The 24802-nt window shown below is 48.6% G+C and overlaps 8 protein-coding genes across 8 annotated transcripts; 3 read left to right on the plus strand and 5 right to left on the minus strand.

Annotated features, from left to right (window-relative positions):
- Window positions 1-3849: 3849 nt before the first annotated feature.
- On the minus strand, window positions 3850-6398 carry L3040_000398 (uncharacterized protein; the record flags this gene model as incomplete). Its single annotated transcript, XM_066155139.1, has 4 exons — window positions 3850-4372; window positions 4415-5066; window positions 5136-5971; window positions 6031-6398. The coding sequence occupies 4 exons, from the start codon at window positions 6396-6398 to the stop codon at window positions 3850-3852; spliced, it is 2379 nt and encodes a 792-aa protein (XP_066013190.1).
- Window positions 6399-7537: 1139 nt separating this feature from the next.
- Window positions 7538-8423, minus strand: L3040_000399 (uncharacterized protein; the record flags this gene model as incomplete). The annotated part of the gene is made up of 3 exons (XM_007292477.1): window positions 7538-7613; window positions 7697-8271; window positions 8331-8423. The coding sequence occupies 3 exons, from the start codon at window positions 8421-8423 to the stop codon at window positions 7538-7540; spliced, it is 744 nt and encodes a 247-aa protein (XP_007292539.1).
- A 461-nt stretch (window positions 8424-8884) lies between these two features.
- On the minus strand, window positions 8885-10292 carry L3040_000400 (uncharacterized protein; the record flags this gene model as incomplete). Its single annotated transcript, XM_007292476.1, has 6 exons — window positions 8885-8905; window positions 8961-9382; window positions 9433-9949; window positions 10046-10091; window positions 10152-10198; window positions 10257-10292. The coding sequence occupies 6 exons, from the start codon at window positions 10290-10292 to the stop codon at window positions 8885-8887; spliced, it is 1089 nt and encodes a 362-aa protein (XP_007292538.1).
- A 1926-nt stretch (window positions 10293-12218) lies between these two features.
- Window positions 12219-14221, minus strand: L3040_000401 (uncharacterized protein; the record flags this gene model as incomplete). Its single annotated transcript, XM_007292475.1, has 3 exons — window positions 12219-13706; window positions 13766-13836; window positions 13885-14221. The coding sequence occupies 3 exons, from the start codon at window positions 14219-14221 to the stop codon at window positions 12219-12221; spliced, it is 1896 nt and encodes a 631-aa protein (XP_007292537.1).
- Window positions 14222-15325: 1104 nt separating this feature from the next.
- Window positions 15326-16125, minus strand: L3040_000402 (uncharacterized protein; the record flags this gene model as incomplete). The annotated part of the gene is made up of 5 exons (XM_066155140.1): window positions 15326-15630; window positions 15684-15824; window positions 15875-15976; window positions 16056-16061; window positions 16116-16125. The coding sequence occupies 5 exons, from the start codon at window positions 16123-16125 to the stop codon at window positions 15326-15328; spliced, it is 564 nt and encodes a 187-aa protein (XP_066013191.1).
- A 235-nt stretch (window positions 16126-16360) lies between these two features.
- L3040_000403 (uncharacterized protein) lies at window positions 16361-17189 on the plus strand (the record flags this gene model as incomplete). Its single annotated transcript, XM_007292473.1, has 4 exons — window positions 16361-16573; window positions 16629-16752; window positions 16808-17111; window positions 17171-17189. 4 exons carry the CDS (start codon window positions 16361-16363, stop codon window positions 17187-17189), a joined length of 660 nt encoding a protein of 219 aa, XP_007292535.1.
- A 2380-nt stretch (window positions 17190-19569) lies between these two features.
- L3040_000404 (uncharacterized protein) lies at window positions 19570-20172 on the plus strand (the record flags this gene model as incomplete). Its single annotated transcript, XM_066155141.1, has 4 exons — window positions 19570-19692; window positions 19748-19835; window positions 19887-20071; window positions 20128-20172. The coding sequence occupies 4 exons, from the start codon at window positions 19570-19572 to the stop codon at window positions 20170-20172; spliced, it is 441 nt and encodes a 146-aa protein (XP_066013192.1).
- A 2114-nt stretch (window positions 20173-22286) lies between these two features.
- On the plus strand, window positions 22287-24241 carry L3040_000405 (uncharacterized protein; the record flags this gene model as incomplete). The annotated part of the gene is made up of 3 exons (XM_007292471.1): window positions 22287-23200; window positions 23286-23679; window positions 23738-24241. 3 exons carry the CDS (start codon window positions 22287-22289, stop codon window positions 24239-24241), a joined length of 1812 nt encoding a protein of 603 aa, XP_007292533.1.
- Between the last annotated feature and the right edge of the window lie 561 nt (window positions 24242-24802).

Below are 24802 nucleotides of genomic sequence, written 5' to 3' on the forward strand. Positions count from 1 at the left end.
AGAGTAAATAAATTTACCAACGACCCTCTGTGATTAAGTTTTCCGGTTCCTATACGAAGAAGCGCTATTGTCTGGAGGAGGAGGTCGCGTCTATAGCGTACGCCGTATGATGCTCTGGAATGAGCTCGATCAGGTTTCCCGTTTCCCTGTTGGTTTCGTTTTCCGATTCCCTGTTAAAGCTCATGTGAGGCGTTCTTTTCTTGAGCGCCGGCTCTGCTGCATACCTGCTGAGCTGGCACCAGACTACACGATGCTCACCGCATCGGCCTTGGAGCTAGCAGAACAGCAGTAATTGGCAGAAATTTGGTGGCACTTTTAGATAGGAACCCCCATGCTGGGCAGGGATGACGTATGCAAATCAACAATTAGCCGAACAGGGTGGCCGCCCCAATGGTAAACAGAATACCTATATACCAGAAGAAATGTATCTATGTACAGCGTCTGAAGCACACAAACGAGGGGATTCTGCCTTCAAACACTCACTGCCCAACGGAGTCGTGACTGACGATACGTAAGGAGCATTGGGTACTGGCGCTCGGCGTGTGGGTAAGCAGAGGTGGTGGTGATCTATGTTACAGGTCCGAGACTTGAGCTATATTTTCGGTGAATTTGAATAACCGCAGGCATTAACATACTCCAGTGAGCTGGTTTGAGATTCGTATGCCAAGGTCTACTCTAAAGGTAGAAAGCCTTCATCGCTGAATTAGTTTCAAGCCACATCTATCGCTAGCTTCATTATATCCTCTTTTGGTTAAGTATCCCTCTTTCCTTACTACCTCGCAACCAGACATCCTTCAGAGCCGCAAACGAGCACGAAAGTAACAGAAATCATCGCGCAGTGTACGTACGAAGGCGTTACCATAGCTACAGTAGTAGCCTGATACGCAAGTCGTGGCTCCAGTCCAGCTCTGGCCACCACCTACAATCTTGTCAGTCTATTTATTGTAAATCGACATTCATTCTCACTTGGCCTACACTGTTGGTACGCGCCAGCCTGTGCCGAAGCTGTTGATAGAAGTGCCACGTCGGCGATAAAAGTATTCTTGAGGCCCATATTGAAGATATAACAAACAGTTGTCCGAAGATTGTTGCTAAGAATGAAGTAGGACAGGACAGTCGGCTAACCTTTATAGAACGAAGCCATCTAATGTCTGGGTCTGCTACTTCTTCGAGCTCCGTGTTAGCGGAATAACACGGCCGGCCTGGAAGAAGCCCCGAACAGCCTGTGAAGTCACAAATAGCATAGAGGAGGTCTATCAAGGAACTGTTGGGGTGCAGGTCCGCTGGACAGGCACACTTGGACTCATTCCTCTTGGTTTTCCCCATCATCAGCGAATGGAAACATGCCCTGGTTTCCCACCCTGCGTGATACGCGGAAGATCTAATCGTCGGTTAGCTTGAATGCAACTTGTAAAAAGATCCGACCTGGGACGATTACTCCAGTGAGGTGTAACCAAACAGGCACTGATTTCAATGATGCAGGAACATCACTTCAATCCACGGAGGAAGTTCCTGGGTCTGGATGTAACGAGACGTATATCGACGAGTTGAAGACGTTCTTATAGTGCAGGTAAACGAGCCAGCGAAGTAGGAGAAATACTTGGAGGAGGCTCTTACAAGACGAACAAAATATATGCAAGACTCCCATTCAAATCTATCTATTTAACTGATTGAAAGACCATGAAGCACACTCGATGCGCGACAGAAGATCGCTTGAAAAAAAAAAAAAACACAGTTTCCACGTCGGGTGCCGTGCCCATCAATCGAAGCTGTTCAACACTTACTTCAAACCTCGCACTAGAAGTGAGGAACCGACACGGAGAAGACCAATCGAAGAAACCCAACTCAAAAACGGGCTGACAGGCTTGCAGCTATGTTCATATATCCAACGAAGTGGCGAGTTCACCTTTCGCGCGGACGCAAACCTCTGTACGGGCAGTGCGAAACTTGATCGCACGTAGAAGAATCCCACGAGAGGTTTTTGTTGTCCATCTTGTGCTACGGACGTACCAGCCGCGAGGCTATCGATGAATCAGCCCTGGGGTGGCGAGGATTTTGTTGCATCTCGCAGTCTTGTTTACTTCCGCTTTGAGCGAGATCAGAGTGGTTTCGCTGACTTGACCGAGGACAACGATGCTTCTTTGTTGCATATCGTGGCTCTGTTTACTTCGCGTAGAATAGGTGGCTGGTTACCAACTAGCGATATGGTCGACGCTTTAGTTGCATATCGCAGTCTTGTTTACTTCCAATTCGGGCGAGATCAAGTATTTTCGCCGAGTTGACCGAGTAAAACAAAGCTTTTGTTGCATATCGCAGTCCTATTTACTTCCGCTTTGAGCGAAATTCACGTAGCTTCCTCGAGTTGAGCGAAGACAGCAAGGCTTTTGTTGCATATCGCAGTCCTGTTTACTTCCATTTCGGGCGAGATCAAGTAGTTTCGCCGCGTTGAGCGAAGACAGCAAGGCTTCTGTTGCATATCGTAGTCCTGTTTACTTCCATTTCGGGCGAGATCAAATATTTTCACCGAGTTGAGCGAAGATATTAAGGCTTTTGTTGCATATCGCAGTCCTGTTTACTTCCGCTTTGAGCGAAATTCACGTAGCTTCCCCGAGCTCCGCGAAAGAAAGCAAGGCTTTTGTTGCATATCGCAGTCCTGTTTACTTCTACTTCGAGCGAAATCCACCTATCTTCCCCGAGCTCCGCGAAAGAAAGCAAGGCTTTTGTTGCATGTCGCAGTCCTGTTTACTTCCGCTTTGAGCACCATCCAAGTGGCTTCATTCACCAAGAAGGCAATAACAAAACATCAAAGAGGCAACCATATTTTCGTTGCACATCGCAACCGTATTTACTTCCTCTCGCCGCGAGCGAGGAATATTCGTGGCGTCGCCGAGGAAGGCGAGGAGAGCCGGGCTCTCTCGTTGCTGCACGTTGTTGGTCACTGGTTTTTGTCGACGCTCTGGGCGATGACTACGAGGATGGCAAAAGACGCCGAGTACTTATCAAGCCGAGCGAGTGCATGGGTGGTGAGCGTAGATACTTTCTTTCTTAGTTCTTGGGTTAATAAAGTAGGTAGCCTGATCAACGTTCTTCTGCGAGATAGCCGTATATGATCTATACAACAGTCCTGACTCGAGGCAGTAGCAGCAGAAATGAGGTAGCTACTTTCTATCCAAGTTGGGCTGTTATGAGCTGATAACTTCTTCTGAGGAGACAGGTAGGTTAGGTATTGAGGGTTCAACTTATACCCAGGTATTAGCTCTCGAAGACGTCGAACTGATACAAGTCTGTGAAGAGCTCCTTGAATTTCAATCCTATGCACGATTGATCTACAACAACAGCTTTGTCCCATCGCCAAAAAATGCTAAGAGGGGGAAATCCATACATAACCGAGTAAGCAAGCATTCCTCTTCGCCATCCCATCCCGCTCCCCCGACTCTCGTAGGATCGAATTCCCATTGCTTCCAGCACCGAGGCCATCAAGGCTGAAGGAAATATGGGGAAGAGAGAAGAGTCTGGAAGCAAAACGACACGAAAAATTGCCAAGACCTCCTTCCTTTCGGGTATTTCAACCGACCCAGAAAATGCAATAACGCCTCGCTCGCAAACGAAGGAGAGCCCCTTTATATCAATCACAACCCACCGCCGATGAAGTTCCAATTATGTATTCATATATGTGTGTGTTCGTTCGTTGATGCCATCATGCCATGTGCCAAATGCCAATACGTTACGTCCGTCCCAATCCAGCCCTACGCGGCGTGCCAGCTGACACCCAATTCCTCGCTCATTTTCTTAAAGCCAGAACGAAAAGCCACTCGCGGGACGGGTCGAAGTTGCAGAGATGTTGGGCACTCAGTCAGCTTCTGCGAGTTGTATGATCAACTTGGATGCCAGATCCAAGAAAGGGAATGGTGAGGTAATGTCCTTCTCCTCGAACATCGTGCCCTCAGCAGTTTCGTATCCGGCACATTTGAAGTCCACCAAGTAAACTCCAAGCTCCATTTCGTAGAGTTGGATGTCAAGGTGCATGACCACGCTATCAACTGGATCCATTTTGGAGGCGGATCTTGGAGGTGATGAAACGTCTTGGGAAGGGGAGGAACCAGTAGCGCTGCCCAGAGAGGCGATGGATTGGCGTCGTAGGTCTATCGAGGATGAGTGGGTGGATCCAGGATACATGGATCCAGGAGGATACATGCCCTCCTTCTTCCACCGGACGCGGATAACCCAGGGGTCCGCGGGGAGTTTGTAGCTGGCTTTTGGATCTACGTTACCGAAACGTATGTTCGATGATGAGCGATCGTTCGGGCCAATAGACTCGGCGTGATGTAACGAAGCTCCGCTTCCGTTAGATACGAAGCTGTTGTTGTTGGTTCTAGGAGAGTTAGAAAACTCAATGGGCTGGCGTCTTACGCACCTGTCATCTCCTACAGGGTCTCTTCGGAAAGGCTCCCAATCTTCATCTACAGTCCACTCGGCACCAAGCTTTTGGAGAGCTCTATAGATACACCCAATTGCCTCAAGCGGTTGATTCCGTGATCGAATACCAAATTGCCACTTGGTAGGCTTTGCTTTCTTTTGGGGAACTGGAGTCATACCTGCAGGTCTCTTGCTAGCTTCCTCTAGCTTGAGCTGACTGCGAGAATGCGGATTGAGGCGACGAGCAGTTTCTGCCTTCTCGGCATCGGTCTGTGGTTGTGGTTCGTCGATTTCTGAATGTGCCGTCGAGAGCGTACTGCCAATATTTCTGCCGGTGTGCTTGGCTTCCATGAAATCTCGGTGGTACGCTGGTAGACTGCTGGGCAGGATGCCGATCTTGCTAACATAAGGGCGAGTACTTCTTTCTGTTGTGATGGAACTAGAGGACAAAGGCGACACTGTATCTACAAGTGGACTTGGACGTACAGGAAGTATCGTTGGACTGCCATGAGCTACGGGACTGCCATGCGGCTCCTTGACGATTGGCGAAGACGGTGCAGAGATAATATTTCCCAGCTTGATCCCGTCATTCCAAGCTGGTGGGGAGGGTACTTGAAACAGCAGTTGACCCTTGTCATCCGATAGATTTGCTAGAAGACGTTGGTTTCTTAGTGTAAATTCACCTGGACAAGAACCCCCAGGAGACAACAGGGACTCACGATTAGCTTGCATCAACTTATTCTCTCTGACGATCAAATACGCATCCTTGATAGCAGATGGTTCCTCAGCAGCCAGAGCTTCCTGAACGTCCTTGATACCGTAACCCATCGTCTTACTGATCTTCTCGGTGACCTGGTCATGGAGCTTTTCCTGGACAGCTGGACTAGCGTGCGGAGCTATCAGCCTCGGAGTGATAGCCTTGCTGGGATCCACACCGGTATCCAAGAACTCTTCGACAGGAGGTTGCAAGTACGCCGGTAGGTTCTTGACAAACCACGGATCCTGTCGAATATCTTCAATCGTAGCTCGATGAACCGGGTTCACAGCCAACATCTTCTTGATCAGTGACGAAGCTCCCGAGCTCATATAATTTGGAACCACGTAATGTCCCTTGGCGATTTTTGCAAAGAGAGAAGGGATGTGTTCGTCGTCGAAGGGTAATCTTCCAACCAGCAAGACATATAGAATGACGCCGCAACTCCACACATCGACTTCAGGACCAGCGTATAATTTGCCGTTGATGACTTCCGGAGCCGCATAGTTCGGGCTACCGCAACTGGTTTTCAGGAAATTGCCGTCCGTCATGATATTGCTCAGCCCAAAATCCGCAATCTTGACATTCAAGTTCTCGTCTAGGAGCAGGTTCTCGGGCTTGAGATCTCGATGCACGATCTTGTGTCTGTGGCAGTATTCGACGGCGCAGATGATCTGCTGGAAGAATCTCCTCGCCTCATCCTCCTTCATCTTGCCATTCTGGACGATGTAGTCGAAGAGCTCGCTGCCGGCATATTCGAGCACCATAATGATTTCGAGTGGCGTCTTGATGACGGTATACCTGCAGACAGACGATCAGCCTAATTCCCATCCGCGACCTCCTGGAGCAGATTAACTCACAGCTTGATGATATGGGGGTGTCTGAGCAGTTGCAGATACTCAATCTCCCGCTCCACGCGGCCAGCCATATCCCGACTGATGAGCTTCTTCCTCGCTATGATCTTCAGCGCGACCTGCTGGTTCGTGATGCGGTGGACCGCCAGCTTGACCTTGCCAAAGGAGCCTTCTCCCAGGGTCTTGATAATCTGGTAGGCACCGATACGCTGTTCGGCCTTCTGCTTCTGAGGCGCTGGCTCAGCGGAGCAGTGGTCGTTGCCATTTGGGCGGCGTGAGCTGGCATCGGGGGGTTTGTTCTGGGCGCGCCGGTTCGCAGAGGGAGCGAGAGAAATCTCGAGCTCACCATCGTCGTAGCCCCCGTGAGGCATCATGGCGGGATTCTCTGTCGTATATGGTATTGTTTGGTTTGGTTGTTTTGGCTTGGGTGTTGGTCTGGTTTGGGGGTATTGTAGTTGGAATGGGAGGAGGACGAGGAGGGATGTCACGCAGTGCCCCACCAACACGCAGGCGGGAGCTTCAACAGTTTAGGTGAAGGGTAGAGGCCGTCAGTGTGAAGAGCTGGATGCTTGGAGAAAGAGTTAAATTATTCATTAAGTTATTAAGGGAATGCTGCAAAGCGGATCAAGTAACCAGAGTAGCAGCGTTCGTTCTTGAGAGAAAACGTTCGTGTCGCTTGATGATGTTGGAAACGTTCAGAAAGTGATGATGGTATCGCCGCGATAGCGGTCCGGGGGCGCTGTCAACATGTCTTTAAGCGACCCCGGCTTCCGGCTTTGTGGGGTAAATTGGGGCCGAGTTGTGATAAACTCAGCTTGCTGTACGCAGATGTTACAAAGGATTACTAGGTAAGATAGGTACTTAGTTAGGTAGGTAGGTAGGTAGGTAGGCGAGGTTAGTATTTATTCACCTTTTGGATGATTAAAAAGTTTTTAAATAAAAATAAATAAAAAAAAACCCTGGACCTTAGCTGGGTTTATTCAAAAAGTACTTGTAAATTTTGCAAATCCCAATGTCGTACACATGACAGCTACTGCAGGCTTTCGCAGTCCTGACTGATACCTTAAGCCCCACCCGACTCTTCTCAAGAGACTGGTCACATTAACAGCAAACATTTACCTAACGGTAATACGGAGAGAGAACAGCGACCTACACATGTCTTCGAAGACAAATCCCTTCATTCACTCAAAGGACCAGGATGACCAGGACTTGCATGCAGAATGGTGTGGACATTCTTATCCGACCCCCAGCAGGTATGTCCAGATCCTGCCTTGGAATAGCCTGTAAGCTTTCTTGCAAGCATATAAGATACACGGGTTCCCCAAGAATCTCCCTTAAAGATTCCCTGTTGTGTAAACGGTCGGTCGAGATCGTTGGATGGTGGTAGTATGCGTGTGGCTTCCTCGACTGAATTCTTATTATGTACTACAACATATCCGGCTGCTTGGTATATCGTACATCGACCGGCTCGTATTTGTTTGTCTTATCCACGAATTGGTCTCGGGCCGTATCATCATCTCGTGGCTATCTTCTCTTCTTCCCGTAGCCTTTCGATCAGCTTTCCCCTCAAGAAATCACTCAATCCCAATCTGCACCAGTCAGCGCACTATCTCCCAAAGACCAACTTCAATACCCCCTCTCAATCACCAAACAACAAAGACGCAAGACTCACATGCCCTCCCTAGTGACAACCCTATAACTCCCACTTTCCTGCCAATTTCCCCTTACTCCCCCTTCGCCCTCCACGAACTCGCCCCGTCCATCAACCTCCAAGCTCCCAAAGATATCCTCCGGCCACGCAATCCTCCCATAATCAGGCGGTGCCCTCAGATCACTAACATGCACCCAGCCTCCTCTTCCGCCTCCTCCAGCTCCCCCTTGCGAACTAGCACCCCCAGCACCATCGCCCGCTGGCCCTCTCTTCGCGGCTTCCTGGCCAGTTCCTCCACCCGCTCCACGTCTACGCTGCTGTTGCTGCTGCTGTGGGAAGAACATGCCGCCAGATCCTAACGCCGAGCCTGATGACGAGGCAAACGCCGCAGCTTGTCCTTGTACATAAGGGTCGGATGTAGCGTGCAAGCGTAGGACATCGTACAGGATGCGCAAGAAATTGGGGTTCTCGGTGACTGAGGCCGGGGTAGGGGGGAGGGTAGTGGTGGTGCCAATTGCGAGGGAGTTTGTGGGTGGGTTCGTAGGGAGAAACGATAATATGTGGGAGTTGGGCGAGGATGGTGAGGGGATGGCATACTGTGAGGAGCTGTTGGCATTGATATTGAGGTGTTGGGATAGAGAAAGAATTGGCTTACAATATGAGAATTTGATTGTAGTGTTGAGATTGATCGGATTGAAGATTTGAGAGAGCAACGTAATGCTGCTCGTGGCAGCGTTCTCAAAAGCATTGTGTGATGTTTAATGAAGGGATGTGGAAGTTTGCCTATTGTGTTTCTCCAGCTCGGAGTTTTGACTCTGTTCCGGATACGTCATCAGATCTCCATATGCAAGGCTGAGCTTTCAACGAGGCTACTATTTCAGGGATTGTCTACTTCAGATGAGATATGTTTACGAACTGCCTCGAGAGGTATCGCAGAGCTTTGGTCTTTCGCTTGAGATTCGTACGATCAGTTCAAGACACGGGGTGAAGTAGAAGCACGAAGTTTTGTAATTTGGTATGGCAATTAGTCCCCTCGGCACTTTTTCCATTGAAACCCCGGGAAATCGGAGACCAGGCAGAGTCATCGCTGTAGCAAATAATGGCAGATCCAGGGGCTTGAAATCCGAAAAATTCGGGAAATCACAAAGTCACGCCAGTTTTGTACACGCGCGCCCGGACCCACCCCCAAACGAATGCAACTCTCACTCTCTATTCGACAGCACCAAAGATCTGGAGCAATATTAGCATACTCCTTCGTGTCTCATGTAAGATAAGAACGGCTTACGGTCTCCATCAAAATGCCAGTGATCTGGTATGGATCTGCATTGGAAGCTGGTCGTCTGTCCTCAAAGTAACCGTAACCCTTGTGGCCACACTCTCTGGGAATACGGATAGAGCAGCCACGGTTGGCGACACCATATGTGAAGCTATCGATGTTCCCAGTCTCGTGCAAGCCGGTAAGACGCATGGTGTTGTCCTCTCCGTAGACGGCAATGTGCTCCTTGTGGCGGCCCTCGAGCTTCTTGATAGCGGCCTCGATGTGCTTCATGCCTCCAGGTTTGCGCATCTCCTCGCTCGAGAAGTTGCTGTGAAGACCGGCTCCGTTCCAATCACCTGGAATAGGCTTCGGGTGGAGGGAGATCTTGGCGCCGAACTCCTCGGCAATGCGAGCGAGTAGGAACCGAGCGAGCCAAAGTTGATCACCCACTGGATCATAAATAAGCTGAGTACCATAAGAGGTATCAATCATGACTCACACTCAATACCCTCACAAGGACCAACCTGGAACTCCCACTGAGCTGGCATAACCTCGGCATTTGTACCGGAGATCTTCACGCCTGCGAACAAGCAAGCCTTGTAATGAGCCTCAACAATATCTCTGCAGTACACCTTGCCAGTACCGACACCACAGTAGTATGGTCCCTGAGGTCCTGGGAAGCCTCCTCGTGGCCAGCCGTATGGTTGGTCGTATTGGTCAAGAAGGGTGTACTCTTGCTCAAGTCCGAACCAGGGCTTGTGCGACTTGTGGGCCTCCATGAGCTTAGCAGCCTCATGGCGGTAGTTGTACTTGTTGGGGGTTCCATCGGGATCCCAGCACTCAGTGATAACCAAGATGTTGGGAGCACCACGGAAGGGGTCAGGGTAGAGGGCGACGGGGCGGAGGTAGACGTCGGAGTTATCGCCTGGAGCTTGACCAGTCGAAGAGCCGTCGAAGTTCCACTCGGGGAGGTCCTCGACCTTGAACTCGCCGCTCTCTGGGATGCTGGTAAGGGTCTGATGAAAGGAATGGTTAGCGATGGGCATCAGATGAATTGGTCGTCTGGTGTGGCGTATGGTTGCAGGCATCCCGTGTCGCGGTGGCTTGCTTACCTTGGACTTGGAACGAACACCACCAGTCGAGTCAATCCAGATGTACCTTTCCGTCAATCAGTATGCATATCAAATTGTGTCGCACATTCGATCTGAGATTGCTCACTCTGCCATCGCACTTCCCTTCTGGTCGAGGGCCATGTACTTCATCAGCTACAGAATGGTCAGCCTGTGCCCGTGTATAGCGGGGTCGTTTCCGGTATGCGCTTACGTTGGCAGTGTATGAGATGGTAGAAGAGGTCGCCATGATTGCGGTCTACCGGAGAGGGATGGAATGAATGAAGGATTTGACAAGTTGTAGTTTTAGATGGGGTTGGGTGGGATCAACCAATGTTTTTTGTTGTGCAGTTGCGGGTTGTTTAAAAAGGGTAGAGAATGCGAGGTCGAGAGTATTTGAACAAACAGCGGGCGCAGAAAGATGGGATCGGGGCAATGGGGGGTTACAGCCGAGCACCGATAAGACAAATCAGCGTCGCTGATTGGTCGACGAACGACAAAGAGGGGCAGGGTAGAGGGGCTGGGACTGAAGCTCAGGCTAGGCCCTTTTGGGTAAAAGGTTAAGAGGTAATATTCCCGGGTAGATGGAAAATTCAGTCAGTCAGTCAGTCAGTCAGTTAGTCAGTTAATCATTTCAGTCGTTTCGGTCATTTCGGTCATTTCAGCTACTCAGTACTTTTTACTTTGAAGGACGACCGCTGACAAGACAACAATAAGAGCGGATCAAAGAGAAGGAGCTATGAAACGACATAAGAGAATAGCAGTACTTAGTAAGTACTGTATGAAGTATGTACGTAGTAATACAGTATGTACCTATGTAGTATCTGCAAGGTACCTACGCATTAAATTCATACGCAACGGGCTACTTCTGCATGATCCTTGCGGCATTTATTCGACTTTCTCCATATTATGGGTTATATATAGTGTATTCTCTCGGGAAAGGAAAAGGACTTCTCAGCTTCTCCTCCGTCAGTGAAGAGACTTCTTCTCGAGAGACTTGTTTTCTCTTCCCAAATTCTTGTCTCTCCCAACGGCCTCATTCCGAGTCGTCAAGTCGTCGACTCTCGCCCATCGAAAGCACTTGGCATATCGTTAAGAATGCCAACCTCACCGTCCCACCGCACTGCGTCATACAGAGACATGTCAGGGTCACACTCTGCAGTGTTGTGTACCGGTACGGTACATACGGACACACCGCATCCTTCCAGCCCTGTGCCTCCCAACGCATCGCCCTACTCGTTGAGTTGACAACAATATTCCTCCTGGTTGTCTATAGCTGGGAATACATATAGTACAACTACCGGTACATGAGTACCGTCGTAAGTACCTACCGCTACTACGTAACCTCCCCAGCATCCCCGGTGGCATTGCCTGGGGCCTGGAAATTCTCTTACGTACAAGTAAAAACCTTCTTCCGAGACGAAGAGGGACAACCAAACTTTCCGCGGGGTCCTTTATCCCTTGTCGATAAGAAAGCGAGACAGGAACTTGCCATCATTGGCCGACCACGTAAGCGCACACTGTCAAACCAACCGCCGTGTCGCGTTCCGACGAGTACGGCCCGAGCAGAACGGGTTGTTCTTGGGATCTCACGTGATATATATCACACCTGCTCTTGACACTGATCAATTTCTCACACTGGTATAACCAACCCCAGCTGTACTCCGTAACATCGTCGGCTTTCTGCCCGACGTATCCTATAGGCGAACAAGAAAGGTAAGTAGGACAAGAACCTCCTCGGAACGATCACGTGTCTTCTGGTTCATGGGATCTGCCGGAAATGCTGACCCTCGGTTAAGCGAGAATACTGGGTAGTAAACATTCAGACTCTGCCAAAAGACTTGATATCTTGAAAATGAACTGCCCCAATCAATTCAACCGCTTCCAGAGACTACATATAGTCCTCGAGGCGTTTTGCTCGCGCAGAGATACAAAGACTATTCATCTTATGCCTCGTACGGCGCGAGTTTAGTCTCCTAAGGGGAGGGCAGACAGCCGAGAATGAATGAGGCTCGGTGGCTGGAGGCGGTTTGGAAACGAGAAAGGAACAGCGTAGTAATTGCGATCTATGGTTTATATCATGACATCCCTATCCAACGGGAAATAATAGTCCATCTACCCAAAGTCCCCTAATAAACGCCTAGACCACCAAGTAAATACCCCCCCAAAGCATGCTTCAGACAGTCAAGTCCTTCTTCTTAGACGTCTTATTAATAGTCCCCTTAACGCCCATCCCCTCGTCTTCTTCGCTCGCACTAAAATCCCCGTAGGCGACGACCACATCGTCTACCTCATAGCCAACCTCCATCCACACCTCGCTCGTAGCAGGAACAGGACTCAACAAGCACAGAACCCAGTAAACACCACCCGCAACGATGAAGCCCACGAAATAGTTGAATCGGTAGATATACTGCGCCCCAATCGGTACATCAGCTCCGCATGCGCCAGCAAAGCCCGCGATGTTAGGCGCGATGCCAGCGAGATACGCCGCGTAACCCCGCCAGTGCCAGCCACCCAAAAAGTAATACGGCGAATCCTTCCTGGCGGAATACAAGTCTGCGATGCGCAGGTACCCCTTGCGGACGCAGTAATAGTCTGCAACCATGACTCCCGCGACAGAAGACAAGAAGACGGAGTACGCGGAGAGATAGGTCGTGAAGTTGTTCGCCGTCGACAGCAGAGTCCACGGACACATGACCAAGCCCACCAGCGCGCAGACGTACCCGCCGCGACGAATGTTGATGTATCTTGGAAGCAAGGCCGTCATGTCTGTGCCTGCTGACACGGAGTTTGCAGCAATATTCGTACCGAGCTGCGCCAATGCGAACGCGGCAGCGATGAAGAAGACGCCTAAGCGACCCCGGGACGACCCCTCGGAAAGAAAGGAGTGCAAGAGGTCGAGCGGGTTCCAGATCACGTCGCCTTTGAAGATGACGGTTGAGGATGAGGACACGATGATGCCTATAAAAGACGTGAGGCCGAAGCCGCACGGTATGGTGATCAGTTGCGACCAGAGGGCGTCACTGGGGTGACGGGCGAAACGTGCGAAGTCGGGGTCGTTCATTATGAGGCCGGCGAAGTTGGCGATGGAGGACATGACGCCTGTTATTATTCCCCAGGCTAGCTTTGAGCCAGATGAGGTTGCGGGTTGGCGGATGATGGGACCGAGGCCGTGGGCGCGGATGATGGCCCAGATGAAGAAGGCGATTCCGGCTGTTGGGACGATGAGGGCTTTCGCTGTGAAAAGGTGGCGGATTTTATTGACGGGGAACCAGATGGCGGGTAGAGAGATCAGCCAGAAGACAAGAAAGGACAGAAAGTCCCGGGTGTTGGTCCTGGAATTCGGGATGTCGTTGGGTATGTTCTCGAACGAGGGCCAGATGGCAGAGATCATGAGACGAATGCAGCTTCCTCCGATCCAGGCTTGCACACCGTACCAGATGCATGATATGGCAGCCCTGTTAAACACTGGCCAAAGGGCTCCCCATATGCCGAAGGATGAGCGGGCAACAACTGGGAATGAGATATGGTATGTTGCACCAATCTGCCCGGTCAAGCAGACGAAGCCAGCGGCGATGGAATAGCCAAGCCACACGCAGATCCAGGACTGCCACCATGACAAGCCGCCGAGACTGATCATGGAAGATGATATCATCCAGGTATTCTTTCAAGATGTAAGTAAGTCTGGTAAGTACTTTGACTGAGGTACCCATCACCGCTTACAATATTGAACGAGTCCGCAACCCAGAAACCTACAAAGTTCCATGGCCCCCATTCTCTTCTTTCGGCCTCAACTGCACAAAAAATCAATACGGCTCAGAGCCCCATCAAGCATGAAATACCTGGCTTCAGATCATGGCTGTGCAGCATAAGCTGCGCATTTGTTAAACCCTCTTCTTCGCTTTCCACAGCGATCTTGTCGGCCCAGTACGCCAGTCGCGACTCCTTGACCTTTTCCAATAAGAAATCGATGAATGCAGGTTCGTCAGATGAATGATGCGTGACACGTTCCGGTCTCTCTATGACACTTGAAGAGGCACCATCTAGGGTTGTAGGATGACGTCTGAAGTCCCTAGATGGTGGACCAGACCCGGACAAGAGAGGTTCGTTCTCGTCTGAAAAGCTGCCTTTTGGTGAACCTGCTCTTGACGAGCTTTTGGATTTTCGTCCCTCATTCATCTTGAGAGGATAACATAGGAGTACCGTGAACAGTGTAAGAGAGCATCAGGAACCATTTGCAGCCTATAGGATAGATATCAAGGGTGTTGACACGAGGAGGACTTTGGGACCGGGTCACCCCAGTGCCTGAGTGTCCGATGATAGCTGTTATTCTTGTCAGTCATACTGCTCCACAAAGACCATGAAAAACACCAACTGGAAAGTGCTGCAGATGATCGATATTTTAATAAATATACATGTATATACACGCAGCTGTCAAAATCGCGCTCTAGTTAAAGACGTCTGGAATCGGTAGGATAGAATACATTCAGGTTGAGGTGGTCTCACAAGCGTGGGGTCGATGTGAGACGCGGCACTCGCGGCGAGCGTCCAGGTAGATGAATATTGGGGGTAAACAAACAAGCGATGCGATACAATCATATCGAGTCAACATCAATATCGATGGGCTCTTACTTTCGGGCTCTTCGAGATTGTGTAGAGCAGATAAACGGCTTTCATGGAAATAATAATACTGAAAGGTAATACAACTGCCATATCTTCGTATCCAGGCTTTGGGCAGTAGTTTCGTCTCAGAGTGCCTAGAGGATTTGATGTCGTGTGATAAAGCGCACAAGACTCGTGCTACTTACAGAGTCATTTTGATTTTCACTATCGAAATTCCCTAGTAGAACATACAGTATAAACGAATTAGTTGGGTTTATATGGCTGTGAGTCCAGGGACCGAGTGCCTGGACGAAGAATGACAAGTATGAGCAATTAAATTGGAACCCGATTATAAGGAGTTTATAGGACACTTGGTGCAGCTAAGAAAAGCACAGCCATTTTCCGAATCTCCCGGCTTTCGTTTTTCCAAGTCGCTCGCACCAGCTGCAACTATAGCGCTTAGTGGTACCTGGGAAACTGAGAGCTCACGATTGCTGTATAATCAATTCTTTCAGATTATTTGCAAGGCTAAGAGACGTCTCGTCTGTGAGGTATTCGTAAAAGTACATTTTTTCTCCCAACGCCGAAATTATTCCCCAAACGCCACGCGAAAAGCAGCCTGTGTCTCTCGGCTTATCGTTCTTCTCTCTCCCCTCTCCCATAATATAACCAGGGTAAGCCCTATCGTCTATCACCACCAGGCGGACCCTGATGTCCTCCGGGTGGTCCTCCAGGGGGTCCGCTCATGCCTTGGGGCATCGGCGGGAACTGGAAGTTGGGGGGCAGACCTCCAGGAGGAGGAGGAAACTGAAAGTTAGGAGGTAGTCCACCGGGAGGGGGGAACGGGAGACCACCTGGAAAGGGAGGCATGGGCATTCCACGGCCGCCTGGGGGAGGTATCATTCCGTTTGGAGGTAGCATCGGCATTCCTGGCATTGGGGGCATACCCGGGAGACCGGGCATACCGAATGGAGGTGGTGGGACGCCTACCCATTGTATTAGCTTGTGTACTGTAGACCTATATATGGATTGGACATACCTCCGGGGAAGGGGAATGGTGGGGGAGGAGCGTGGACGCCTGGGTTTTGGCCAAGCATTGGGTTGGATGAGGACTGTCCTTCTGCGGCATAGGAAGAGGTGATGGAGTCGATGACCGATTGGGCTTTCTCGTGGCCGATTTCTAGGGCGTGGGTTAGCTATTTTACGATGTGGCATAGGAGCAGAACTTACGTTGGTAGTAATCAACTACGTTTCGCAGATGGTTTCGACCGCTGTTATGCGCCTTTCGCACACTCATAGAGTCGTGTGTGAGATAAACATCGCAATAATCACCTGGGGATTGTCAGATTCGAGCTTGGAGCCGTCGGGTGGTCAAGATGCTTAGAGAGGTTTGCTCCGGGGTGCAGCTTACAGAAGACTATTGTCAGAAGTTAGCAGATGATGCTGGAGTGGTCGCGGATAAGGGACTCACATTTAGGCATCGTGGCAGATTCAGATATCCAGTGATCAAGTCGCGAAGTACAGTCAAGGTAGAGATGTTGTTGTGGTCGCAATCCTGCCTTGTTCTCTAGAAGTTTCGCGTTGGCGTTGGCGTTGCCGGCATTCGCCCGAAAGATCCTTGCATAAGCATGCGAAAGAGCCACGTTAAACCACTTCAGCTCCAAGGACGTGATAGTCTGGACTAACTATCTTACACGACCTGCAAATTCACTCAGCATGGCCTTCTCACAACCAATCCTGCGCATGCTCTGCAGCGTGCTGTTTTTCATTGCTTGCGTGCAAGCGCTCAAATTCGACATCGAGGCCTTCAGCAAGGGTGATACCAGGGCGACGAGATGCATTCGCAACTTTGTGGCTAAGGATACCTTGGTTGTGGTAACGGCTACGGTGGATGGGACTAAGGGCGATGGCATGATTCTCAACATGCATGTAAGTGGCATTTTCAGTGGCTGTCAGAAAGAGCGGAACTGATTGTGAATGGCAGATCAAAGATGCGGTTGGAAACGAGTATGGACGGCCGAAAGATGTGACTGGCGAGAAGAGAATGGCATTTACGTCTCACGCAGATGCGTCTTTTGATGTGTGCTTTGAGAACAACTTTTCTGGCTGTAAGTCGAAGCTTCATATCTCCTCGGAGATCAACGTGTTGACGTAGATGTAAAGCCGCAGGAGTATCGAACCCATTCCGCCATATCGAACTCGATATTGATATAGGTGCCGATGCGAAAGATTGGTCCGCCGTTCAAGCAACTGAGAAGCTGAAGCCTGTTGAGACAGAGTTGAGGCGGATGGAGGAGATGGTTGCTGAAATTGTCAGTCAGATGGATTACCTGCGAACTCGCGAGCAGAAGCTCCGAGACACAAATGAGAGCACGAATAACAGAGTAAAATGGTTTGCGTTCAGCACGATGGGGATGCTGGTTGCGTTGGGGGCGTGGCAGGTCATATATTTGCGGGCGTACTTCAGGTATGTCTATGTTCTACGAAGGACTTTTGAAGGCGCTCTGCTGATAATTACGGTTCAAGGTCGAAGCATCTCATTTAGAAGTCTGGACGGCGATACGAACGTTCCGGCGCCCGGTGAAACTTTCTACGTCCAAGACGCTGAGTTGTTAAAGGTTATGGACATCGGCTATATTGTGGTAATCCGGCGGGAGCTGAGAAATGCACACCTTCACCAGTCGTCCTTCCCAGAAGTGCTACATTGATTGATATGAATGGCCTCACGATCGAAGCAACGCATTTGGGGTCCTGGGATGGATGATCCAGGAATGCTCTAGGAAAATGGCATGAGATAGCTGTATTTTCTAGAAACCCACCTTTGATAGGGGTCACGGGTACACATACAGCAGCAAGTAAATACCTTTCCATTCTCGAATGTTACCCCCATTCCATAGGATTAGCCTGGTAACACGACGGTCAAATTCCCTCTGCAAATTGTCCCTTCAGCCCCCAACCGAGGATGCACATCTCGCTATGATATGAAGGTTTACCCAGCCTTCCAATTTTGGAGAAGGAATGCTTGATGTACGTTCAGTATCTATTTCATAGTTTACATATACACTACGTCTCAAGAAGGAGCCGGCTTTTCCTTACGAAGGAGGCATCGTGGGAGATGTCTGCGCAACCTCCTTCTCTCGTAGCAGTCTCCCCTTTCTACAGATCTCAGCTCCTGGAGGTAAGTCATTGCCGTTTTCGAGGAGGGTAGTTCGGACCACAATGTTGTCGCCCATCACTTTCTGATGATGGTACACATGGCTAGTGCAGTTTGGGCAGTAGTTGCAGCTGACGTACTTGCCTGTAATTGCGATAAGGAAATGTCCAAAAAGTATGATAAACATTGAATGTAAAGGACTTGCCGAACTCTTGTTGATGTAGTATTTGTAGGTTTTCAGCTTGCGCTTGCAGATCTTGAGGTTTTCCTTTGGCACGATAGCCTTTCTGAATTCCCAGTGGCTGATCTTCCCATAGATATTTATCAGGAGAATGACTACATACTACGTACCGGTACTACCGGTACGTAAGGTACATACTGGTTACTACTTCAGCATCTTGAAGGTTCTACCCTGGGGTGTGGATCCTTCCCATACTTCTCTTGGAAGCCGCGAATTGGGTTTAGGGAAATGGGAAATGGCCACGGTCAAAACCGTGTTATCTTATACGTTAAACACTGTTACAAGTACGTAGGGGACTCGTTTTAATCAAACCTCTTGGTATCATACAAATATAGTATATAGTAGTAGGTAAATGATTAATGGGGGTTTCATCTAGTCCCTAATTGGGGTAGGCATGAGTGAGGGTCATCCTCCAGCACATTGCATTCTGCCGAATGACTCCATCAAGCTTACGATAGGTACCGGTACCTTGGTACAAGCAAGTGCTTTAGTCTTTTCAAATTGATAAAAAAAAAAAAAAGGATTGCAAGAAGTATTATTATCCCCCCTTCCCCCCCCCCCCCCCCTAAATACTACGTAAAACACGAAAAGTAGATTGTAACTAGGGGTTGACCAGGGGGTTGTAATCCTAACGCTTGGGAAGCAGTTCCTCAATAATTCATTATTTCATTCTATAATTCGTGGTAAAGTCGATGCCAAGCAATGATTGATGCACAAGGAGGACATTTATATGTTATTTTGCTACATTTAATAAGCGGTCTGCTTTACAGTCAAAATGTGCTCTCACCAAGTGGGTCCGTCTTTTATTTAGGGGGGATAGTATGAATAGTTTCCGGTATTCAAGATGATCTTCCATATACAGTACTCTCCCCCACCCCGCCCCTGAATACACGTCGAAAGTATTTTTGCAAGGGATCTTACCAGGTCTTAAACCGATCAACTTGAAGGATTCATTCAGCCTTGAAAAGTACTACTACGTACGTAGTATCTTTGAGACAATGTTTAGTCAGTGCAATGGAGTTGACAGGGCTTCAAGCCATTCAGAAATCACCGCTCTACGATTTATGGAGCTAAACTGGGTCCAAAATTTTAGTCATGGGGAGGATGCAGTAGTAAAACTGAAAATATAAATATAATAGTCAGGACGCTGACTCTTATTAGCCGCCCGATTATTTATAGCCAACGTAGAAATTTCGAATGCGGCGTTCGGAGAGCTTGCAAAAATGGCATGCAGGGCTGTTGACTCCTTAAGATCGACGCACTGCCTATATTGGCAGGATCTTGACTTCTACGACTAATTTCTGAAGGTACTACTATATTAATTGAAGCTCCGGCATAGCCTCAAGATCAATTGGCCCTCTGCGCAATCAACGCACTGATCAGCTACGTAAGAAACAACAATTAGACGTTATTGGCAGACCCGCGCGCCATTTCTGAAGATTTCTACGGTATATATTTCTTCTTGCACTTGCTTCGGATCTAATTCATCTTCTTCTGCTGTCTTATTCCCCATCGTCAGTTACGAACACGATGCCACGATCGAAGACTTTCGTCGCGATCTTGCTAGCCTTGAGCTTTCTCTTTAGTGAAGCTCAAGGATTTCTCGGATTCCATCAACAAAGACAAGTCATCGGTTATACAACAGTTCCCGAAGTAAGTTTCCCTTGATTTGTATAATATGAGCTCATACTAATCACGCGAATTGTAGGAAATGGCTAAGCGTATCAATGAAAAACATAAGCCATATATAGTGGAATCCAATTACCATCCTCCATTAGGACCTGGCTTTTATATGGGTGAGTTTATATAGATCGTTATCTATAACGCGAAGCTAACAATTTAAATAGTGAATGACCCTCATAGCTGGGAGGGCGGTAAAGGGAGTTGGTATTGTGCTACCGTAGCGAAGAAGAAGCAGATGGAACGTATCAGCAAAGTCTTCATCCCGAAACTTTATCAAAAATTGGATTGGGATGGTGGTAAGCGACAAAACTTATGGGGCGGAGACGAAGAAGTCATCGAGAATTATGTTGTGTCAGAAGCAATGACATCAGACACAGCATTGCGCTTCTCATTGGTTTTGGGTAGAAGATCGCAGTTGCAGATGGCTATTCCCGCGAAAGTGTTAAATGACGGTGAATTGAAGTTATGGACAGAGTGCTTCGAAACAAGAAAGGAGCTGCTAGCAAAATATATGGACATTGATTGGATTTGGAAAGCTTGGAAGATTAAAGGAGAGGGTTCAATACCAGGCCTTAGTCCCAGTGGTCGTAGTAGGATTGCGTGGTGGTGATAGTAGTAGTAGTAGTAAGATTATTATTTCAACGTCTGCTGCGGGTCCTAAAAGTAGTCCGTCCAACTTACCACCTCCTTAAAGATTGGGGGGCTACGATTGTTTACCTGTACGAAGGTGCCTCTTACGAACCTTCAGCTCTCTTTCTCTCTTTCTCTTGCGGTAGAAAGAGAGACAGAGAGTCTGGAGAGCCGAAATTAAATCATCCGAGGAGATCTTCCTTTACCGGCGGTTCCAAACCTCCCTCCTCCCTCTTTTCGAACACTACGCCGACTACGATCTATACCTGACGGGCATACCGACTGAAAAGACTAAGAGAGGATTTGCGATAAAGGGGGAATGGATTTCAAAGATGGGATGGAAAGGCCTTAGTTCGACTGATCGAAAACACGGTATTGCGCCTTCGAAAGAACGTTCTGCAAACACACCGGCTCTACCCAAGGGCTACGAACGCGAGCCTTTTAACTTTACGACGAAGGAGAACGATGTTTGTATTATACGGATCGAGGCCGCCCGTAGGTAGGGCCACACGTATTCGATGGTTGTCGAGAGAAAGCTCGACGCACAACACTATGAATTGCTTTTAAGGGGTCTATATGGTGTTCAATATAATTCCTCTACTTAGCACGTCGCCGTACCCCATGGGAGGTCCCCAGGATCCAAGCATTGCGTCTTGGATACCCGCCCGACGTTAATAAATACAACAACAACAACCTCCTTAAAGATGTACGTAGTATTAACGTGCCGGCGTCAGGTCTGAGCCTAAACACTCCGCAAAAGAAGGCGGTCTTAACCAATTGTGTAATGCTTTAAATACAAAGTCTATTTATATCAATAAGATTAAACCCACAAAAGAAAAAGGATATAAATGGATATAAAGTCTCGGCTCTTTAATATCGCAATATTGCAGCTTTAATATATTTTAATACTTTCTATTGACGGCTATTCGTTATTCTTAGTTCATATGCTGCGGTCGCCTTTTATTGCGATCAGTTATAAGCAGCTTGATACATTATCTTTCCGGTTACTTAATCGAGTATCCGACCAAGATCTTTTTCTTTTTCTTTTCGTTCGACCTTCTGTATCTGTAATCGATTATAATTATAAGCGTCCCCGAGCTAACATCTGCTAAAGGTTTTTTTTACTGTATAGCAATCTCGAGAGTTTCGAAAAGCTAAGCCGTTACCGTAATCATTTTGTTTTCTTATCGTTTTTTATATATAATGGATTATAAATTTCGTGAAAAGATCGAATTCAGTAGTCGAATAAAACCATCGAGCTGGTCGATAGTATCGACTTCGAGTTATGCAGTATACTATAACACTAATTTCGTATCTTTAATCATCGTTCGCTCTGTTGGCATGCACGAAAAATACAATTAACATTAAAATGCATCGCCTCGGTTACCTTCCAAAAAGAATGCGATTTCTAATCGGCTCTACGAACATTGTTAATAATATCGCTGATTCGTAGCTAGCGCCACGTACAGGCTCTGAAATCCGTCTTCGCTGGCCACGTAGTGGTAGTGGAACGTACAATTGAATACATTCAGAATGATCAATTGTACGCGGCAGACACAGTAAGTCACTAGAGCAGGCGACTTGAAGGGGTATACAACAGAGAACAATGTGCTCTTGGTTTCATGAGTAACATAACATAACAAACAGGAGCCCAGGGAATATTATATACATATATCTTGCCTAGTACTTGCAGATAAGTTTGAAGATAACCTCGAGTGTTGTTGAGTGATCTTACCCAATCGACTGTCTGCTCTTCTCCAAAGTCCGTAGATGGGTAAAGCATATGAAGTCACATGACTTGAACTTGTTATCGATAAACTTAGCACCCTCTCGGCTAGCGTCTCCGAAAAAAATAATATTTATGGATGAAGTCCTCCGCCGCAGATCAGCAACATCAACAACTTTCATCAGTTGAATCGATATCACACGCCAACATGGATTCCGCCGAACTTCACAGCAAAAAGCGCAAGAGGAAGCACGGTAGCGCCAAGGTCGAAAAATTAGATCCTGTGCCGGCAACGAATGGGTCCAGCCCTGCGATCGATAAGGCCGAACCAACTGTGAAGAAGAAGCGCTCCAAGGAGGAGAAGGCCGAGGAGAAGGCGCGCAAGAAGGCCAAGAAAGCTCACAAGTCCGACGAGGAGGAGCAAGCTGCCGAAGATGTGGTTCCGGAAGCCGAAGCTGCTGAGGACGCTCAAGGGGAGTGGGAGAACGAAGAGGTCTCGGGTGACGAATTGGTAGATTTGGCCGAAGGGGCACTGGCAGACGCACATCTCTCGTTACCAGATACCGGTGTCCAGGCCACAAAATTTAGCGAGTTGAATCTTTCTGAAAAGACCATGAAGGCTATCGAGGGAATGAAGTTCGAGACGATGACGGAGATCCAACGACGAGGAATACCACCTTTGCTTGCCGGAAGAGATGTGCTGGGAGCTGCGAAAACTGGATCCGGAAAGACTTTGGCCTTCTTGATCCCTGCAGTCGAGATGCTGAATGCGTTGCGCTTCAAGCCTAGAAACGGAACTGGTGTTATCATTGTGTCCCCCACAAGAGAACTGGCACTACAGATATTTGGTGTCGCTAGGGAACTCATGTCGCACCACTCGCAGACCTATGGAATCGTAATTGGAGGAGCAAACAGGAGAGCAGAAGCCGAGAAGCTCGCCAAGGGAGTCAATTTGATAGTTGCTACGCCAGGTCGATTGCTCGATCATCTGCAAAATACACAAGGATTCGTATTCAAGAATTTGAAGGCTCTGATTATCGACGAGGCAGACCGAATTCTGGAGATTGGTTTCGAAGACGAGATGAGGCAGATCGTGAAGATTCTACCAAAGGGAGATAGACAGTATGTTTGAATTCTCTGTGACGGACTGTCAATGCTGTCTAGCAAAGAGCAATACATTTGATGAATTCGAAGCTGATTTGAACAGGACTATGCTCTTCTCAGCAACACAAACAACCAAGGTCGAAGACTTAGCAAGGATATCCCTTCGCGCCGGACCTCTTTATATCGACGTCGATGACAAAAAGGAGCATAGCACTGTCGAAGGCCTCGAGCAAGGCTACGTTGTCTGTGACGAAGAGAAGCGCTTCCTCCTTCTCTTCTCCTTCCTTAAGCGTAATATTAATAAGAAGGTCATCGTATTCCTCTCCAGCTGCGCCTGTGTAAAGTACTACGCCGAACTCCTCAACTTCATCGCTCTCCCCGTCCTGGACCTGCACGGCAAGCAGAAACAGCAGAAGCGTACCAACACCTTCTTCGAGTTCATCAACGCCGAGAAGGGAACCCTCATATGTACTGATGTTGCTGCCAGAGGCTTAGATGTACGTCTCCTCCCTACCCCGTATTCTTACATACATTGGACCGTACTAACGAACACAGATCCCAGCCGTAGACTGGATCGTGCAGTTCGACCCTCCCGATGACCCTCGCGACTACATCCACCGCGTGGGCCGCACAGCTCGTGGCTCGAACGGCAAAGGGCGCTCCCTCATGTTCCTGCAGCCGTCCGAAGTCGGCTTCCTCGCTCACCTCAAAACCGCCCGTGTCCCCGTCGTCGAGTTCGACTTCCCCGCAAAAAAAATTATCAATGTGCAGTCCGCACTCGAAAAGCTCATCTCACAGAACTACTACCTCAACAAGAGCGCCAAAGACGGTTACAGAAGCTACTTGCAGGCCTACTCCAGCCACAGCCTGAGAACCATCTTTGACGTGCACAAACTGGATCTGGTAAAGGTAGCGAAGAGCTTTGGGTTCACTGCGCCGCCGCGGGTGGACTTGACACTGGGAGCGAGCATGAGTCGGGATAAGAAGACTCAAGGGAGGAGAGCGTATGGGAGTCAGCCGAAGCAGGGGGGCAGTTTCAAGAAAAGGGGCACTTTTTAATCTAGGATTTGCGTTAGGTTGAAAAGGGTGGTGACGCGATCCCTGGTAACATCGAAGGCGTGTTATGTATAGCATGTTCTGCTTTTGGCGCGGCTTCCGCAGAAAAAGAGACTGATTGATTATTAGCACGATTCTCACTTCCCGAGATTACAACAAGGTGTTGTTGTCAGCTGTGACTCTTCTATTGATGATACCCGACATAAGCAAGTCATCCAAATGTCTCCAGCTGAGATTCCGTAACTGAGGCTTTGCACAGAGTCGGAGAAAGACTATGTGATCATTGTCAAATCTGACCTTTAATCAAGTATCTGTGCTCTAAAACATTGCAGCTATCCTTGAAAGTTGCTTGTCACAAGTACCTTCCCGGAAAGTGCGCGTTGCACACTTGAGCCTCAAGTTTTCTAGAGTACAGACGACAGACAAAATTCACTCCATCGCGGTCATCACGCATAGTAACGCACATAAACCATATAGAGAATGCCCTGATAGCAATCTGTGGATTTACGTGAAACGTGATCAGCTCCTGCTTCATACCATACGTTCCTTGCGAAAAGAATGACC

The sequence above is a fragment of the Drepanopeziza brunnea genome, assembly GCF_022702325.1.
Source record: "Drepanopeziza brunnea f. sp. 'multigermtubi' strain 214-2 chromosome Unknown ctg1, whole genome shotgun sequence".
NCBI classification, from domain to species: domain Eukaryota; kingdom Fungi; phylum Ascomycota; class Leotiomycetes; order Helotiales; family Drepanopezizaceae; genus Drepanopeziza; species Drepanopeziza brunnea.